This window comes from Trichomonas vaginalis, chromosome II, assembly GCF_026262505.1.
Source record: "Trichomonas vaginalis G3 chromosome II, whole genome shotgun sequence".
Lineage (NCBI taxonomy): Eukaryota > Parabasalia > Trichomonadida > Trichomonadidae > Trichomonas > Trichomonas vaginalis.
In genome coordinates this window covers 19871300-19889969 of record NC_067204.1, presented here as the reverse complement: position 1 = coordinate 19889969, position 18670 = coordinate 19871300, and the positions used below count along the sequence as shown (strand labels likewise).

The 18670-nt window shown below is 34.7% G+C and overlaps 15 protein-coding genes across 15 annotated transcripts, besides 3 other annotated features; 3 read left to right on the top strand and 12 right to left on the bottom strand.

The window, feature by feature from the left end:
* Positions 1-5954: part of a mobile genetic element that runs on past the window's edge.
* TVAGG3_0575300 (uncharacterized protein) lies at positions 579-1157 on the top strand (the record flags this gene model as incomplete). The annotated part of the gene is made up of 1 exon (XM_051238975.1): positions 579-1157. The coding sequence occupies one exon, from the start codon at positions 579-581 to the stop codon at positions 1155-1157; it is 579 nt and encodes a 192-aa protein (XP_051096799.1).
* Positions 1186-1386, bottom strand: TVAGG3_0575290 (uncharacterized protein; the record flags this gene model as incomplete). Its single annotated transcript, XM_051238974.1, has 1 exon — positions 1186-1386. The coding sequence occupies one exon, from the start codon at positions 1384-1386 to the stop codon at positions 1186-1188; it is 201 nt and encodes a 66-aa protein (XP_051096798.1).
* On the bottom strand, positions 1427-1621 carry TVAGG3_0575280 (uncharacterized protein; the record flags this gene model as incomplete). Its single annotated transcript, XM_051238973.1, has 1 exon — positions 1427-1621. One exon carries the CDS (start codon positions 1619-1621, stop codon positions 1427-1429), a length of 195 nt encoding a protein of 64 aa, XP_051096797.1.
* Positions 1903-2062: a mobile genetic element.
* TVAGG3_0575260 (protein of unknown function, DUF4106 family) lies at positions 2073-2747 on the bottom strand (the record flags this gene model as incomplete). Its single annotated transcript, XM_051238972.1, has 1 exon — positions 2073-2747. A coding segment is annotated over one exon (675 nt), but the record flags the coding sequence as incomplete, so codon positions are not given.
* On the top strand, positions 2985-3434 carry TVAGG3_0575250 (uncharacterized protein; the record flags this gene model as incomplete). The annotated part of the gene is made up of 1 exon (XM_051238971.1): positions 2985-3434. The coding sequence occupies one exon, from the start codon at positions 2985-2987 to the stop codon at positions 3432-3434; it is 450 nt and encodes a 149-aa protein (XP_051096795.1).
* TVAGG3_0575240 (protein of unknown function, DUF4108 family) lies at positions 3451-3870 on the bottom strand (the record flags this gene model as incomplete). Its single annotated transcript, XM_051238970.1, has 1 exon — positions 3451-3870. One exon carries the CDS (start codon positions 3868-3870, stop codon positions 3451-3453), a length of 420 nt encoding a protein of 139 aa, XP_051096794.1.
* TVAGG3_0575230 (uncharacterized protein) lies at positions 3906-4490 on the bottom strand (the record flags this gene model as incomplete). Its single annotated transcript, XM_051238969.1, has 1 exon — positions 3906-4490. The coding sequence occupies one exon, from the start codon at positions 4488-4490 to the stop codon at positions 3906-3908; it is 585 nt and encodes a 194-aa protein (XP_051096793.1).
* On the bottom strand, positions 4538-5141 carry TVAGG3_0575220 (uncharacterized protein; the record flags this gene model as incomplete). The annotated part of the gene is made up of 1 exon (XM_051238968.1): positions 4538-5141. A coding segment is annotated over one exon (604 nt), but the record flags the coding sequence as incomplete, so codon positions are not given.
* TVAGG3_0575210 (uncharacterized protein) lies at positions 5172-5564 on the bottom strand (the record flags this gene model as incomplete). The annotated part of the gene is made up of 1 exon (XM_051238967.1): positions 5172-5564. One exon carries the CDS (start codon positions 5562-5564, stop codon positions 5172-5174), a length of 393 nt encoding a protein of 130 aa, XP_051096791.1.
* A 368-nt stretch (positions 5955-6322) lies between the features above and the next one.
* Positions 6323-18669: a mobile genetic element.
* TVAGG3_0575190 (uncharacterized protein) lies at positions 6529-6849 on the bottom strand (the record flags this gene model as incomplete). Its single annotated transcript, XM_051238966.1, has 1 exon — positions 6529-6849. The coding sequence occupies one exon, from the start codon at positions 6847-6849 to the stop codon at positions 6529-6531; it is 321 nt and encodes a 106-aa protein (XP_051096790.1).
* Positions 13663-14549, bottom strand: TVAGG3_0575180 (organellar and viral DNA polymerase type B; the record flags this gene model as incomplete). Its single annotated transcript, XM_051238965.1, has 1 exon — positions 13663-14549. A coding segment is annotated over one exon (887 nt), but the record flags the coding sequence as incomplete, so codon positions are not given.
* On the bottom strand, positions 14761-14966 carry TVAGG3_0575170 (organellar and viral DNA polymerase type B; the record flags this gene model as incomplete). The annotated part of the gene is made up of 1 exon (XM_051238964.1): positions 14761-14966. A coding segment is annotated over one exon (206 nt), but the record flags the coding sequence as incomplete, so codon positions are not given.
* TVAGG3_0575160 (uncharacterized protein) lies at positions 15056-15529 on the top strand (the record flags this gene model as incomplete). The annotated part of the gene is made up of 1 exon (XM_051238963.1): positions 15056-15529. The coding sequence occupies one exon, from the start codon at positions 15056-15058 to the stop codon at positions 15527-15529; it is 474 nt and encodes a 157-aa protein (XP_051096787.1).
* TVAGG3_0575150 (KilA, N-terminal/APSES-type HTH, DNA-binding family) lies at positions 15635-16243 on the bottom strand (the record flags this gene model as incomplete). Its single annotated transcript, XM_051238962.1, has 1 exon — positions 15635-16243. The coding sequence occupies one exon, from the start codon at positions 16241-16243 to the stop codon at positions 15635-15637; it is 609 nt and encodes a 202-aa protein (XP_051096786.1).
* Positions 17355-18320, bottom strand: TVAGG3_0575140 (organellar and viral DNA polymerase type B; the record flags this gene model as incomplete). The annotated part of the gene is made up of 1 exon (XM_051238961.1): positions 17355-18320. The coding sequence occupies one exon, from the start codon at positions 18318-18320 to the stop codon at positions 17355-17357; it is 966 nt and encodes a 321-aa protein (XP_051096785.1).
* Position 18670: the final 1 nt, after the last annotated feature.

The following is an 18670-nucleotide window of genomic DNA, read 5'->3' as shown; positions in this document are numbered from 1 at the left end:
ACGCTTGGCAAAGAACTTGAGAAGAGCTTCTTTCTTTGCTTGCTTTATGCCATCGTAGGCTGTCCCGTCTGGTATTTGAATTGGAATTCCAGTCGAAGTCTCGAGATTCAAGGCAGCCCTTCCCGTTATCCAACCGCTAACAAGCTTGCCTTTTACATTCTGCCTGAGGAAGTCTTTAACAAGCTCGTTAATTTCAATTAGGTAAATTGCCTCGTCGGTAGGTTCGACCTCGACCATTGCTACTGACAGAAAAAGTACTTCTACTGTCAGAAAAAGTACTGCTACTGTCAGTAAAAGAAAAAGTACTCTACTGTCAGAAAAAGTACTGCTACTGTCAGTAAAAGTACTTCTACTGTCAGTAAAAGTACTTCTACCGTCAGTAAAAAGGAAAATTTGAGAGGGTTTTCGACGATAAAGTACTTCTACTGTCAGTAAAAGTACTTCTACTGTCAGTAAAAGTACTTCTACTGTCAGAAAAAGTACTTCTACTGTCAGTAAAAGTACTTCTACTGTCAGTAGAAGTACTGCTAGTAGCAGAGATTTTTATCGTTGTGGTCCGATGGTTAAGCCACAAACGAATGTCCGACGTCCCACCAACCGAGTCCATTCCCAAACCAGAGGAACCTAAAGCACCAGCCCCTGCACCTCAGTTCCAGCAAGTCCCTCCACCAAATTACTACCAATTTCCACCTCAAGGTTACTACCAATTTCCACTACAAGGCTTCCCGAACTACCCTCCTCAGCCTATGCCTTACTTCCCCAACCCTTGGATGTTCCAGCAAGCTCCACCCCAGCAATTCCAATCTCAATCCCAATCGAAGAGAGACCAAGACTTCGAAGAAGGCCTGAACCGCTTACGCAAAGAGTATGCTACAGCTCCTATGGAAGACGACAGGCTTTCAGTCTCTTCCCTAAGGTCGACCAATTCGACTCGTACCACAGATTCGGTTCGTGACCGTGAAGACTACCTCAAGCAGTCTGAGAGACTCTTCATCCTACAACCATTTACAGTTGGAGCTCTCAAGAACATGCGCAATTACGAAGGTCAGACACCAGCTGGAGACCGCAAAACAGACGTACTCGCAAGAGCAGTCCAACTGGTCAAGACAAAGACTGAGATAGTCGACTTCATTCTTGCAGCTTGCCCATACAAGTAAAAAAATAAACAATTACGAGTTAAACTTTTTATTCTTTCTTTTCTGAGTTGTTTAGAGCTGGTTTCTCTTGTAGGAACCTTTCGTACTCTTCCATGGTCATGTAATTGCGAATTTGGTACGCAATTCCAGGTTCGTTGTTTTTGAACCTTACGTATGTAACGCTTCCATCCTCCTCAGGGAAGTAAGCTGCTAACATCTGACCAAGTTTTCTCGGTGACTCGGAGCTCATAAAAATGTCACTTTTTAAACGTTAAGTTTTTAGTCTTATTTTACCCTTTGTTTACCCTTTGTTTGTCAATGTAGTATTGGAGTGCAATTTCTCCAAATTCTCTATGTCGGAGTTCTTCAGCATTTTCCAAGGTGTACCTGGAGAACTCAAAGAAGTTGTCAAGAAGATACTGCCATGCTGCTCTTCTGAGTTCGTCGGTATTTTGGAAGTGTTGCACCTTCGAGTCTTCGGACATGAAAAAATGACACTTTTTCTATTAAACCGTTTTGGCATTTCTCATGAGTGAGTATAGTTCTGCCGAACCATTGGAAGAGAAGAAGTACCCTTGCTGGCAAAAGACAAAAATAGTTGCCTTAGTTGTCATTGCAATTGTACTCGTAATTGAATTCATTGTACTTCTCTTCACGTACATAAAACTCAGCAATGGTATTTGCTTTAAGAAGCTACCATCTTACTAAGACTAAACACTTAGATTTTTCAAGCTTGACTTTTTACAATTTGAATTTCCTCATATGCTTGCTTCCCTCGGAAAACCGAGGGAAGAGATTCCGTATGAAAACAGTGAAGAACAGCGAGTAGTTAAAAAACCCCAGTCGCCAAAACTCTATGAAAACAGTGAAGAACAGCGAGACCGACTTCTTTCGGGGTCGCCTTCAAACAAGCAGAGTAAATGAACTCTTTATTTTTCAAGCTTGACTTTTTACAATTTGAACTTTGTTTGCGTAGATATGAATTCTGAAAGAAGTATGAGGGTCTTGTATGACTTTGTACTTCTCCCATAGTTCATGTCTGTCAAACTTACCTGCCATGGACTCTTTCATAAGTTCCATGAAATCGTCTTCGGACAATCCGGGGAAAAGTATAATGTCAGTAAGTATTCTTTTAACATCCTTACTTAAACTCTTGGCTGTCTGTACACATATTACGACTGAGATGTGAAAGTGTCTGAGCTTCTTAAGAATTCGACACATATCTTGTTCTCTGTTCTTTAACAAAGGATGAGAAGCAAAGTCATCTAAGATAAGAAGACATCTATGAGGGTAAGTCTTCCAATCGTACGATTGCAATTTCTTCGAAATGTATTCTATCTCTTTCTGTTTGTTTCTGAAGTGTTTCTTCTCTAATATTCTCTGCATTTCCTCATTTGGGTCTTTGAACTTAGAATTTATATACTCATTTATAGCATTATACTTCAAAACTCTTCTTTGGTACTTCTTTATCCAATCTAACAACTCAGTATCCTTTATACATACTAACTTAGACTTCTTTATAATATCTTTGAACGAATTGACGGTTTGGTCAAATTGACCAGAAGTCGAACAAATGACTACTAACTCATAGAATGGGTTCTTCTCATCTAGTTCTTGTTGTTGTGCAGCCATTTTAAGATAAGTGAAAGTCTTACCCGACCCAGGTGGTGCAATTAGACCTGTTATACCATTCTGAGCAAATAAGAACTTGTCATGTATAGGTTTTATTTGAGCATTTTCTAACTTCCTCTTGTTCTTGTTTAAAACATTCTCAAATTTCTTGTCAATGTCAGCAAACTTTTTTTCTAACATATTTTTAGAAAAATTAAAATTTTTATCTTTTAGAAAATGTCTAGTGATTTCGCTATCTATATTCGAGACAAGCTTTTTGACTCTAAAACTTCTGTCGACCATAAAATCTTACATAGTGTAAACAAGAAAGGTGAATTTGTTCTAAAGTTCTGTTTCTGGGAATATGACAAGAACCATAAAACATTAAGCAGAGCAGTCTTTAAGTTTGTCAATGACAGACTTGTTGACAGAGATGACGCCTCTTGGAGAGATGAAGTCCAACAAAACTTCTTAGAATGCAAAGAAGACACATGCGCTGTTCTTGAAGATGAAATAGAAAACAGAATAGATGAGCTATTAAAGGACAAAGAACTTTTACATAAATATAGTTGCGCCAAATTTGACATAACTCCACCAGAAAAGAAGAAGAGAGAAAAGAAAGAGAAAAAAGTAGAAGAGAAGAAAGAACCAGAGCCAGTTCCAGAGAAAAAGAAATTTGACATGTAAAAATAAAATTTTATTTTTAGAACATTTCTGGGTCAATGTCAATGTTCTCTTCCTCTTTAGGAGTAAACACTGGCTTAGACTCTAAAATCTTTTTACCCAACTTACCTTGAACTTCAACTATCTTAGACTCATAATATTCATAGTCGTCTGCTTTCTTTGGTTCATAAGGTATAACAAGTTTGTATGCTTTACCTTCTTCGAGTTTTGAGAACTTTCTGTCAAAATTTTCTTTGACTGTCAACATACCGTCAATGTATAAGTCTTCAAAAGTTGCACCACTTTTTCTAACAACAGCAAACTTAACTGGTGCAATGTTCCAAATTTTGTCAAATGTAGACTTTTCAAAATTGTAGAAGTAAACATTCAAATATGCGAATGGAGCTAACTTATCTTTGACTTCTGTCATGTACTTATTTACTGAGATGAATTTCGTCATCTTTTCTATCGGATAAAAAATATTTTTTTTAAAATTTACTCAGAAAAAATTTTCTTTGTATATACACCATTCTGAACATCTAAAAGACTTTTGACATTTGCCAAGAATGTACGTTTAGAAGCTGCCATATAACCATATTCTTGACAATATTGTTTATACGAATCGTACAATGACCTTTCATCTAATGACACAAAGTCAGTTTCATCTATGAACAGTTCATATACACTCTTGTTTGCTTCTAACAATGTTTGTCTCTCTTCGGTATGTGGAATTTGTCTTGGATTGAACTTAGAAATATCTAATGTCATAAAGTATGAGAACAAGTGGTTGTAAAAGTCAGATGTCAAAGTTTCTGCTAAGTCGTCAAAATATTCTGTATCTTGCATATGAGCTTCTGACGTTCTGACAACTACATATCTTCTGTCAGAACTTTCTAACTTCATCGGAACAACATTGTTTGAAACCATAATGAAGTTTGCAACATTTTCACAAACTCTTTGGTCTTTATACTTTCTTTCAACAACTCCAACTTTGTCTGTTATAAGACTCTTCAAAGCATCTGAGTTCAAAACTTTTGTTGTATCTATACTTTGAAGTTCATTGCAAACTATAAGTTTCATATTCTCAATTGAAGAGTTAAATTTACCGCAGATGTTTTCTAAGTTTGTCATATTAGGGTTCGAATAACCTTCTAACAGTTTGCATAAGATATCTGTAAAGAAAGTATTCTTACCTGTTCCTTGTTTTCCAATTATAATGAGAGCAGTTTCATTTTTAGCACTTGGATGTTGTAAGATATTTGCAAACCAACATAAGATATACTCATAAACCTTTTCGTTTCCATTGCATATAATTTCTTTGACATGGTCTAACCAAGCTTCTATAATATTTTCTTTCCATTCTACTTGTTCGTATTTATATCCAGTGAAGATAGAATAGAAGTTTGGAGAAGGTGTATAGAACTTTATACCTCGAACTGAAAAATCTTCTAACTTTGACAATAAGATATCCCAAGCATCTAACATCTTCATTCCAACTTGTACGACTTTTATTTTCTTAAGTTTCTGTCTACATTCTTGTTCAGACACTATTGTTGCTCTTGGTTTGTTAAAGACAACATCCCATTCTTTCATGACATAACATTCTGGGGCAGAGTCAACATAAATGACTAAACGTTTCAAATTCTCGACTGCTTTGTTATAGTCTCTAAATGGACACATATTTCTGAATGCTTGGAAGTCATAAAAATCTGAAACATCTATTCTGTACATTTTTATAAAAATAAAAAAAATATTATTTTTTTATTCTTGACTTTGTTGTTCCATTTGTTGCATTTGTTGTTCTTGAGCTATTTGTTGTTGAAGTTGTTCTTGTAATACAATACTTTCACCAGTTGCATCTTCCAATTCGAAACTTTCTGCCGTCATTGACAAATACATAGGACATAAAAGTTTTACAGGAACAAAGTTTGCGTCAACTAATGTCAACGTTATACTTGCCAAAGTGTTTGAGTTCACTAAGGTTGAAAATTCTGCATTCGAATGAACAATAGGCAAACCAGCAGAGAAAGTATTGTTTATACGCATAAGTATCTTTTGGTCATAATAGTTTCTGTCGACATTCGAATAACACTTTGAACCTAAGTTTGAAACAATATATAAGATTGGTGTGCTTAATGTCAATGGAATAGACATTCCTTGTATGACACCTTTTCCTGTTATAGGAAACTGTTGGTAGTAAAAACCAGAAATAAGTTTTGTATTATAGCTCATATTGTTTATAGTAAACTCAGTCGGACATCCAAACATAATGAAACCTGCTCTAGTTGCAGCACATGTTACATCCGTCCTTAAAGTATTAAATAAGTCAACAAAACCTGTTGGTGGTATATCTGAGTAAGTATCTTCAAAGGAGTATTTTTTACCATTCACAACAATAAAGTCTTCTGGTGTCAAAAGAGCAAAACAGGCTTTAGTCGTCATTGTGTTTAAGGTTAGTTTACAATATCGTCCTTGAGGACTTTGTAAGTTTGTTGTTATAGAATTATATGACTCGGGGTTTTTAGTCGTAATAGTATAAACCATTATGTCTTCTGCCATTTATATATATTTAAAAGTTTTTCTGAAAGTGGAGAAGAACTTCATCTAAACTTTCACATGGCGTTTCTTGAAGTTCTCTGTCTAAGAAGTTCAAATATTTTGTAAAGACATAGAACTTTCCTTTGTCTACACGAACAAATAAAACAGGGTCTTTCATATCGTTCAAAAGTGTGTAAAGTCCTTTACATGAAATAAAGTCTATATTATTTTTCTTCAAACATCTTTCAAGAAGTTTTGACATTTTTACTTAGCAAATAAATTTTAATGAAATGTTGTGGTCGTCAAATATTTTTATAACGTCTGGGAAACTATACTTTAAGTTCAACGTTTCACCTCCTTTCATAACGTATATCAGTTAGTATACATATCTTGTGTACGGCGGCACTGCGTTCCTCCATACGCAATACTTGTGAATTTGACACTTTACAAAACCGTTAACGTATATTTTACAACACAAACGACAACACTAACTTAACCTTAAATATTTACAAAACCACCAACCACTTCACCTCACTAACGTTTTCACAAACGACTTCACTAATGTAAAAAATAAACGTTCTCACTTACAAAAGTATTGCAACTCCTCCCATTGCTGTGCTTCACATAACAGCTCATAATCTTCTGACTCACTTTCTTCTTCATATAGGTCAAAGTCACTGTCAAAATAAATGTTAGTAAGTTTTGACAAAGCTAATGAAACACGTTTACCGTTTGTATCGTATGCTTGTATAAACTTTCCATTCTTCATTCCTTCATAAATGCTCAAACTAACTTTACCCTTTCTCCCTCGTATCTGATAGAATGTACTTTCACGAGGAACGAAGAACAAATTCTTGAACTCATGACCGTTGTAGTTTGTTATCTCAATAGTTTTCGTCATTTATATAAAAATAAAATAAAAATAAAATAAAAAATAAACTTAAAAATTAATGATATCACCACCCTCACACGTATGAAAACATAGCACAAAAATAAATTTAGGTGAAGTGGTGAAATCTCACCTCTTTTTTCACCCGGTTTTTCACCCTAGCCGCAAAGCGGCTCTGACCCTTTGGGTCTCTTGAATTCATTACTTTATAACTCTCTTCCTTTCTCCAACTCTTCTAACTTCTTCTTAAGTTCAGCAATGTTGTCCTCATGAAGTTTAATCTTCCTTAATATACCTTCTCTATCTAATGGTTGCTTTATCTTTCTAAACTGAACTCTACCATCCTTCATAGTATGAACGTAAAAACCTTCTGGAACCGCTCCTGATTTAATGTATTCTACCAAAAATTTTTGTTTCATTGCTTCAGTGACTTTAGTCGTCATTTTACTCTAAATAAAATGTTCAAATAAAATAAAACTAACATTATTTTTTCAGTAAGGAAACGCAGGAGTTTTACGATTTATTTGAGGAGTAGGTTCTGGTTTAAATGTTGGAGTCGGTTTTGGAGTTGACTTTTGAACAGGAGTTTGTACTTTCATAGGTTCAGGAGTCATTGAAGGTGTTGTTTGTGAAGGCGTTGGTTTTGGCGATGGTGTCGGAGTTTGTTCAAATTCAGCTACTTCAGTATTATTTATAACATTTGCTTTGTTTCTTTTCAACATCATTACTGCTCCTGCTGTAGCTAGCAAACCTAGTGGGAGACCATATCTTATATAAGGACTTGACCAAATGCTATTTTTGACAGGAGCTGTGGAACACCTAACCTTGGTGAACTGCTCTTTGCCATTGTGCAGCTCGTAAGAAATATTCAATAGGTGCTCCATAATCGTTTGGTAAAGTTTGTTTCACAGATGGTGAAGGTTCACGAGAGCTTGATGAAGAACTCATTTATAAGCTTTAAAAATAAACGTTCATCCTTTATTCCTCACTGTCGTCCGTGCTAAGTTATAGTCGTCAAGTCTTATATTGGTATGCCTGACTGTCTTACTTGTATTGCAAAGCAACAATCCCTCATAAATCCAATAAGTGGCTTTGGTACATTTTCAGTTGCTAGTTCAATAGGTCCTTTAACAGACAATTTGTATGTTATTGGAGCAGTAGATGTTTGACCTTGCTGGAAGCAAAAGTCCACTTCTGTTGGAAAACCACATAAGAAATGTGTGTTGTCATAGCTATCCCATTTATGTTCCACACTACCATCATCCACCAATGACCTCATAACATCTTCATTAAATCCTATCATATCATTGTTTGTATTGCAAGCGTTCGCAACCATTTCATAAAATACAGGTCCATATGATTTTTCAGGTTCTGCAGGCATATTTCCATAAGCTCCCATGGAAAGCTGAAGATATTTAAACTTAGGGTTCTCAAAATTAACATAATAGTTGTCTTTCTTTCTAAATAGTGCCCAAATACTTTTAACATTAATAGGCGTATAAGCTGCTGTAAATGTTGCACTTGAACTATCTGTATTCTTGAGAATGAACCGTCCATAGGAATCCAATCCATAACTTTAACAGGAAAACATAAAGCCTCGTTTGTATAATGTTCTACAAGTTCTGTATAAATGTTAGGGTCTAAAGAGAATGACTTTGGATGAATAAAACATTCATTAAAATCCATCTTTGTTCGAAATAGTTGCTGGGTTACAGTTGTAATAGTAACTGTTCCACTAGCTTCTACTGCCTTCGTTATCATAGTGAATGGTTCATTCCATGGAACAAATTTATTTGTCGGTGGATTTGAATCTGAAGCAAATGCAACTTTAAGAGTTGGATTGAAAGCAATGATATCATTTACAGATATAGATGTGCATTGTAAGGCGTCGCTACTGAACTTTACTTTAAGCTGAATGTTTCCTGCAAAAGCTGGAATAAATCGAATAGCTTCTAATGGAAGGAATCTTCTAACAGAATTCTTAAACGAAGCTTAAAATCAAATGATTTTCCTGCTGTAATTGGACCACTAACAATTTGTCCTGTTCTGCATGTTCCCGAATGACTCCATACATCTTCATGTCGAGTCTTTGAAAAACATTACTTTCTTTATTTGTTCGGTAGTTTGTGAGTTTGAAGTTATATATGCTTCTTCTCTTGCGTTGTCTTGAGAATATACGATACGACCATTTGCAAGGATTTGATATCCAGCAACTGCATAGAAAGCGTCATCGAAACCAATCCAAAATCCTGGTGGGTTTGTTTTATTGGAACCTGAACCAATTTCTTTATCTACAATAAATTGACCTTCCATTTTATACGTAATGAATGTATTGTAAAGGTCCAACATATTTTCACCAGGAGGTGAGAGATTGAATGTTACCCATGTGTTATCTTTAGCAGTTCCAGGTTGTGATGGAATCTTTGCGTCAGAATATTTTCTATTAGTGTCACCAATTTGAACTGCATTGTCTATGATATCGAAATATGAGCGAATCTGATGAATATGCTCTGCTGGAGTAAATTCGTTTAACTGTTCGTTCTGCATGTATTTACTTCAGATAAAAATATCTATTTACTTCATTATTCTCACTCTTCTTCTTGGTATTCGTGGTGGAAGTTGTTTCTTGACATTTTCAATGAACTGTACATTCTCTTTTGTCTCAACTTCTTTCACTGGTGGGTCAGGGTTCTTTGACTCGGTTTGCTTTTCAATGAAATTCACGAACTTTGCAATAAGCTCTTGGTTCGTTATTGAAAGTACATCTGGCTTCTTTTCTTCTTGTCTTTTGGTGGCTCAGTTTGTACAGAAGGTTTTATATGGGCTTCGTGGCTTCCCTTGCCATGCACCTTAATGTTGTCGCTCTCTGCATTCGCTAATGGAACCTTTCTTTTTCTTACATATATTTTACCATCTTTACTCTGACTTACATAATAGAAAGGATGTTGTATTCCTCTGGCGTCATTTAATATAATAGACTCTCGTTCTGATTTTGACAAGCTCATTTTACATCGGTTAAAGTTTTAATTTAGTTTTTTATCTACAGTCAAATGACTCAGTCAAATCCTACGGACAAGACCCAAGGGGTCATAGATGTTGAAGCATTGAAGAAAGAAATTCGTGAACAAATTTTATCCGAACTGAAGGAACAAAAACAGAACAAAAGCCAGAGAGACCAAAGAGAAAACTTAGTGAAAAACAACTAGCTGCATTAGCTGCTGGAAGACAGAAGAACCCACGTTTGCTGGCGAAAAAAGCTAGAGAAGAAGCAAAAGCAAAGGAAGAAAAAAGCAAAGGAAGCTGAAGCAAAGAAAGAGTAAATGGTTTATTTTTATCCAAACTAATGTATAGACAAATACCTTTATCTGTTGCGTTCAGTAGTGAAAACCCTGACGTCAAAATAAAGGGAACAGAGTAACGTTTAAGTTTCCAACAGACTGGATTGTGAACATAAATGAAGAGAAGTACATTGGCATAACATCTATGTATATAACACGTGCTTTCAGAAAGGTTGACTTTATACTTCAAGTCGAGATAGAAAATGACGAACAGTCTTTAAGCGCCCAAAACATTCACATATACAAATACTTTAAAGACGATACAACATTGTTGCAATGTATGATTTCATTTAATGAGATGTTCGAGAAAAAGTTCAATATTGAAGTACAAACTTTACAGCCTTTACGTGAGTTTCTTGCACAACTGAAAGAAGAAGGTAGTCAGCCACAACTTATAGACTTTCATTATGAATTTAATGAAAATGAAGATGGAACTCATGACTGTCAGTTTGTTATATATTCACCATTCAATGAAGTCGCTAAAAAGAAAGAAAATCCATTACGTATAAGGTTTCAAATCTCTGAACCAATGAAGACTTCAAGAATGTTTTCAATTATGATGCAATACTTCCGAGGAAAAATGAATTTTCAAAGATTGTAACACCTGGCATTTGGGATAGAAAGCAAGCTATATTATATTCAAACTTAAGTAAGGGAGTTGAAAATGAGTTCATTGGTCATACAAGAACTTCACCACTGTCAAATCCTAAGTATTACAAGCTTACTGGCTTCAATCGTGAGTTTTGGATAGACATGTTCTCCACTCATGACCATAAGTGCCCAGTGTTCTTACCTCCAGATAAGATTGTTTATACATTGAAGCACAATTGTTAAACTCTACAATAGCTGTATTGTAAATGACCACATAGGCTTCGCCCATGCCGCTAGCGCTTATTTTTATCACAAATGACCTCATTGCTGACAAAAATAAATGACCTCAGAACTTCAACTTACGAATAAAGCTTGTTTTAGTCGTTATTGAAAAGTTGAACTTTTCAGCAAAGCAAGGTTGACATGACTTACATAAGTCGAATGCAATCTCTTGACCATCATAAAGTGCTTTGTAAAGTTTCATTAAACTGAACTCAGAGTCTTTGTCATATGTTCCAACAGGTATGTGAATGTTCTTATCTTCATTGTAATAGCATTGTATAGCTTCAGGAAACATTTCATTAGCGGTTAAAGCAATAACATCTTGCTTCACGCCTTTCATTCTGCAGTGAAATGCAACTTCATTTAAATCATTCGTGAGTAAGTCTATGTAGGTCTTCTTTCCACAGAAAATACTTTTATAAGCTAAACTTTGTTTTCCAGGTGTTATTTCTGCAAAGTCGCTATGAAATTGACCAAGGTTCTTTCCTATAAGTTCTCTACCGTATCTCTTCTTAAACTCTGCTGCAAGCTTTGGGATGTCTTCATTATATAAGTGCATACTGTCGGTATCCTGGTAAAAGATTTTGAAGACCCATGTCCTCTGCAGTACAGAATACTTCATTCATAATACGTTTTGACATAGACAGAATATTAACACCAAGTGGACAGAAGTTAAAGTGTCTGCAAATGCTTTTCGTTAGCTTGAAAATAGTTTTATCTGAACCATCCAAACCTTCGAACTTCACTATATGGTTGTAATTCTTATAGCATATCTTATAGCATCTTTGTCATCTACTATGGTTATTTTTGACTCAATAGGAGATAGAATAGAATTTGCCATAAATGCTGTTCAGAATGAGTTTTATAATTTCTTGTAAGGGGTTTTCTTCTTTCTTATACTTTAACCTTAACTCAAACAACTTCTTTACTTCATCTCTTATTCTCATATCTCTGTTTCCATCGTAATAGTATCCTTGCAACACTTCACATTTGACACCTTGATATTTTATGAGGTCTTGTAATGTTATATGGTCAACATACATGAGACAGCAAGTGTTTGAACTTCTTGGAACGTTAAGTTCTGGATTTAGTTCAGGGTCGCAAACTATTAAATGAAAGTGTCTGGGTATACCAATCTCTGTTATCTTAATGAGAACAAAGAAGCCAGACATAAACTTTTCACCAATGGGTTCCTTTTGGTCATCATCGAATAAATGTCTCATGAGATACTCTGTGTTTAACATTTCTTCCTTCAATACTTTTGGAATACCTTCTAAAGTATAAAGTCTTGCTATAGCTGAAGGATATAATGAAACAGTGTCGAAGTCAGCAATGAGTTTCTTTTTGCTCTTTTGTTTCATGTTATCTGACAACATACATCTTCCACCTTGAATGCATCTCGAAATAAATTCTCTTGGTTTATTTGAGAGGTCATAAAGATTTCCATTCGGGAAGTATACTCTGTTCTCAAAAACAATTTGTTAGCAATTGAACAAATACTAACGTAGTCATAAACGTTTAAATCAAACTCTTTCAATAAGTCATTGCGGAACTTTACAAAACCTTCTCTTAAAATTCTTACATCTTGTTTGCAGTAAAACGTGCTATATTTTTCTAAGTCGAAGTGGTTCTCATCTATTCTGCAACCTTTGATGGAATCTATGTTTTTCATAAATGTATCTGCATCCCGGATAAACTTACATGCTTCAGAAATGACACCAGTTCTGTTGTCATTTGCTAACAAAACACTGCTGTAGTAGTTATATGGAAATACTTCTTTCGGTCCTGTTTGTAAGTTAAACATAGCAGGAAATAGTTTAAGCTTCTTATTTATAACACTGTAAGAGTCTTTTATAATAATTGCCCGTCCTTTATATAAACCAGTTATTTGCATTGTTCGTGAACCTTTAATGATGGGAGTTCCTTTCACTTCTGTCATGTGTCTTAAGATGAAGTTTATGTCATAACTGAGGTTGTGAAAATATATTAAACTCTTGTCAGGGAGTCTTTCCAAAAATTCTGTTGCACAGTTTTGACCCCAAATGCTTTCACTCACTGAACCATCTTCACTGTCATAACAGATGTTAAAAGCTTTATGAAAGCCATCCGTACTACACTCAAAGTCAAAGCAAAGAAAACGTGCTCAGGAATGAATTTACATTTAGCTTTATTTACTTCTTTTGACTCTGCTTTCTTCTTCAGTTGTACACAATACTTTGGAGCATATGTCAAATCTTTAAATGGTGCAAGGTTCTGTTTATATAAGTCAGTAGTATATGTGAAAAGTTCTCCATAAGAAATAGGTTCGAAATATTTGCACTCCCACAATGTTTTCATAACATCCCATAACGGTGTTGTTCTATCATAACGAACTACATATTTATCTTCTCTCTTTGTATAAATCTTCATCTGTTTCTCAATGTTCATTCCACCACAAGCTTTGAGAATTTCTTTATAGTTTCGAATGAAGTATGTTGTCATTGGAAGTCTTTCATTTAGCATGTAGTGGTCTTCAACAAGAAGTAAGTCAATAGTTCTAACAGTTTCACATTCTTTTGGTATGTATCTCTTTATTTCATTATGTCTTGAGTCATTGAAATAACCAATGGTAACATTAAATGCTATACCTGTTGCGTCAGAAATTTCTTGTACTTTACTTTGAGGAAAGTCTCTAACACGAATGACTTCTCTCATGTGGTCAATAGTTTCTTCATTTACTCCAGCCTGAATGCAAGCATAAACGAAACAATTGTCCTCTGTCATAAGTATTGCAGTTCTTTTGTTCAGTTCATTGAAGATTTGGTAGCGTTCAAGATTTATAGGTAATGTGCAAAGATACTTCCATAACTGACCGCTTCTCTTCTTATAAAACTTCTTTTCACCATTATCTTTCCAAAAGCTTTCTATAAGTGCTGGGTTTCCTGTTTGCTTAAGAGCTTCCAAAATGGCTTTCTGGTCATTTGTCAGTGTGCTTTCATCTCTATATGGTCTCTTTTTTGGTTTGCCTTTCTTTACATCTGACATCGTTAAGCCTTCATATTCTGTTAAATCATACATCTTTATTTCAGTAAGATTCTTTATGTTTGTCAAGAAGAAGTCATAGTGCATTTCAACAATACCTGCAGCATTTGCTTCTATCTCTGATATAAAGTTCTCCTTCAAGAGCTGATGTAGTAATGTTCCAATATTATTGAGGTTTAACGTAGAACATTCATACTTTCCACCAAGTTTATAACATACCATCCATCTTTGTTGTGAGTTTATTTTAATCTTCTCTAAGAGTCTCATGAAAACCTTACCGAAATGTTTGTGTAAATATTCTCTGTTTGGTTCATCTAAAGCTTCGATGTTAAAGTCAATGAGTCTATTGCCTGACTTCACATTTCTCTTCCTATTCTCTTCATCTTTCTTTAACCATCTCTCACCTTCTTTTGGTTTGTCGTCAATGGAACGAATGACATCGTTAGCTTTGCGAACTTGTTCTATAGCACTTTTAAACATCTCTCTTCTCTGTTGTTTCAGTGTGTCGTCTCTTCTTCTTGTTTCACCAACGTTTGCATTTGTTATGTCAAACATTTCTTGACGAACATCATGCGAAAGAGCTTTACGAGTATGACCAACGTTCGCATTTGTTATGTCAAACATTTCTCTTCTTACTTCATGAGGTACTGAACGTCTATGATATAAGTCAATAGCAATGTCATTTAAAGGAAATGCTCTTGCATGGACTTCGTCCTCGCCGCGTTGCGGCTTTATGAACTCATGAATTCTATCATAACTTATTGCACCATTGTAGTCTTTAATGAAGTCAGCGAGTGCTTTTTTGTTTGTCGCGTAATGTTTTGCAACATCTATATTAGCTTCTGTAAGAAGTTGTTTTATTTCCGAGTGTTCTAACTTAGACAACTTCCGATACATCTTTAGTAGGAAATAAAAAAATATTTTTTGAAAAATTAGATTACATTTTTTTAAGTTATTTTTCAAAATAATTTAATATTTTTATTTTAATGAAACACATGCAAGATTGCAAGTTCTTTTCATACAATGCTCTCGCTACTGCCATCAAGAATGAGTTCAATGGTTCTGCAAACGTTAATGTTATCTTTAACAAGAAGTTTGTGAAAGAATCTAAGTTCGGTCAGTATGTCAGACCATTAGCTATTGTCATTGACCGCAAACGTTATACTTCACAAGAGTTAGCAGTAGTTTTGAAACAAAAGGGTTTCTTCGTGAATGTCAAAGATACTCATTATACTGTTATAAAGAACTCCAACATTGACTTCTTCAGTATTGCTATGAATCTTTCCGAACAGAAAGAATATAAGAAGGGTGAAACATCTGTGAAATATTATCCTTCATCTCTGAAGACAATAACGAACAAAGATGTTATACAAAAGTTCTTACCAAAGGTTGAAGAAGCTTCTATTGACATTGACGAAGGAAGTGAAATGGTTGAAGAAATTGACCCTGAAGCTATTTAACCAAAAATATATTTTTGGTGAAGAGGTGAGATTTCACCTGTTTTTTCACCTCATTCTCTCTTCGTTAATGTTGTCGTGACTTCTTTCGTTAATGTTGTCGTGACTTCATTCTTCCTCTTTGAAGTTATCGAAATATTCTGTTATTTTTTCCTTCAGTAATGGTAAGTCTTCTTTGAAGGTAAGTATTGTGCAACCTTTGATGTCATAGTGTGTTTGAGGAAGAGTATTTTTGACAATTTCTTTTATTTGCTCATTCGGTGTCATTGAAATCGGTAAGTTTTCACGATAGAACCAGTTTCTGTCAGATTTATATATTTTAGCAAGGTCGTAAAAGCTTTTGTTGTTTCTTCTGACTAAATGCAACATAACCATATCTCTGTCTTCTTCATTCTCCAACTCTTCAGTATAAATCATATACTTATAACTCTTTTCCTTTCCTTTTGGTACTGAACGCGGTATTCTTTTCTGTATGCTTTTGTCTTTGGATTCAATGACTTCATCTTTTGCTTGAAGTTTCTTTTCCATCTCTCCACGTTCTGCTTTATATAGTTCATCTAACATCATGAAAATATAACAAGCGTAACGAGGTGAAGCCCACATTGCTACAGCATTTACTAAAAGTCTATGAACATAATAACCTTTCAAACCAGGAGCCAAATTCTTGCGATTTTCGTACGGAATCTCTTCTCTCGGTTTTCCGAGGGAAGCAATCATATGAGGAAATTCTTCTAAAAGTTCTTTTGTCTGTTGGTTTTCAAACCAATGATATGCTTGCTTTGTAGACTGAAGAGCATTCATTATACTTTGCATTTGGTACATGTCATCTTTGACTGAACGAATGAGACGTAACTGTTTGTTATACTGTATGTATTCGTATTCTTCATTTATGGCTTCATGAACGATAGCAGTTGTTGTGTTCTCTAATGTTGACATATCTGTCTTTACATACAGGATAAAAAAATAAATAAAATAAAAACTAACTTTATTTTTTTTGAGATAAACACTATTTCTTCACAACATTAAATTTTATCCTGTATGAAATGACTTTAAAAAGATTATTGACTGACTTCGAATACTATCTCATTGACGCACTGACAGACCCTCAAAACTGTGTTGAAAGTTCTTTAAGCTTTAAGATTGAAGGTACGACGCATTTTGTCTTCACTTACGTATTGAAAGAATATGACCGTTATCATAACGAAGTGAATCAAACACTAATAAAATTTGTAGAAAAAAATTGGTTAACAATGAATATTTTAAACGTGAAGACCCAAACACTGCTGGAGATGATGAAGAATACAGACAAGTTATTGAAAAAAATAACGCAAGATTAGATGCAATAGAAAGAAGTTTAATGAATGTCTTACAAACACGTATGAATATCTTATGCAGTGGGAAGCCAGATGGAAATAAATTTACGTCAAATATGCAATTTATAAAATCTTATGTCGACAGGCTACGTAGCACAGTGGTCTAAGGTGGTGTTATGGAGGGGTCAGGGTCTGTGGTTCGAACCGCGACAGCGCCGTATTTTCTTATTTTCTTTATTTGTCTTGTTTGTCGTGAATAAAAAGTGTCATAAAAGTGCTCTATCTTCCACGGGAATAAATAAAAAAATTTACTTTATTTCTTCTTTATTTCTTTGTTCCCGTGGAAGAAGGGTTTTTGCCGTTTTTTCTCAGCCGAAATCAACGATTTTTTCATTTTTGGAATCCTTAGCAAATGAGGAATCTTTTCTCTCGTGGAAGCTTTGACCAAAAATATAATTTAGGTGAAGAGGTGAGATATCACCTGTTTTTTCACCTAATTTTTCACCCTAGTTATTTTATAAGCGTTTTACATGAATTGTACGATGTATATTTGAAATCTTAAACAGTTTTGTAGCTTCTATTTCTTCTTTTAGTACATCGAATGTTTTAACAATGCCGAAAGTTTCTTTATACTTCTTCTTGACGTCAGATAGAAGGAAATCTTCTGCTGTTGGATAGTTTTTGTTCAGAAATGCTAACATGTCCATTTTATCTTCTGCTGGCTTTTCTGCTTCTTTCTTTAAATCTGCATAGTCGTTTCGCATTCTTTCTATCTCTTTGACGGAGTAGTTATATTTCCTCATCGCTGCCTTACATTTAGAACATTGCGGGTTCATTTTTGCGTTATACATTGAAATTTGACCTGCTAGAACAACTAAAGCGTCAATTGCTCTCTTCATCTCAAACATAGCGGGTCTTATTTGTTCGTTCCATACTTTGCCTCTTCTATCTTTATCTCTTATTTCCCAAACACATTTTGCAACTAATGAAACAAAGTTATCGTAAGTCTTAAACTCCTCAGATTTATATATGTCAGAAATGTTTTTATATACCATATCGCAATCTTTGTCCATAACTTTATGGTTGCAATGAAAACCAAGGAATTCATAATTTACTTTACGTATGAACTTCTTTATTTCTACTGAGTCAGTTGTTTTGACTTCAATTTCGTCGAATTCAGGAATAGTGAGTTTTTGATGCTGAATTTCAGGTAGTTTAGGTAAATGGTCGATGAGGTCCTGCATTTCATAAAGATACTGTTCATTTGTTTCATCTTTCGCACTACAGTCTAAATTACTTGTTAAAAGTTCTTGCTTTATCTTCTGGATTTTTGTTTCGAAAGTATATGAAGAAGGAATGAAGTTTTTCATCTCTACTAACATTGACGTAGGATTCATGACTAACGAGTTTGGTGCTGTTGTTGTGGACAGAGTCCCGCCGTTCGCGGCTTGAATTGTTGTTGTGCCGATTGTTGAAATCATATCTTTTATACAAAATAAAAAATAAATAAAAATAAAACTAACTTTATTTTTTATTTCATGAAAATTCATGAGGTGAGAAAACAGGTGAAAAAACAGGTGATATCTCACCTCTTCACCTAAACATTATTTTTGGTGTAAATTTATGACAAAATAAATGGTACCATTAATAATACATGACTGTTCTCATTCATGTCTGATTTACATCCAACGAAAAAGTTTAGAAGAATTTTCTTATTCTTTCTGGCATGTTTTTATCTTTCCAGTACTCCCGCTCTAATGGTCCCAGATGAGTTGGTTTAGATTCTCTCAAGTTCTTAGATGGTATAACATCTTCAACGCCTCCTTCATAT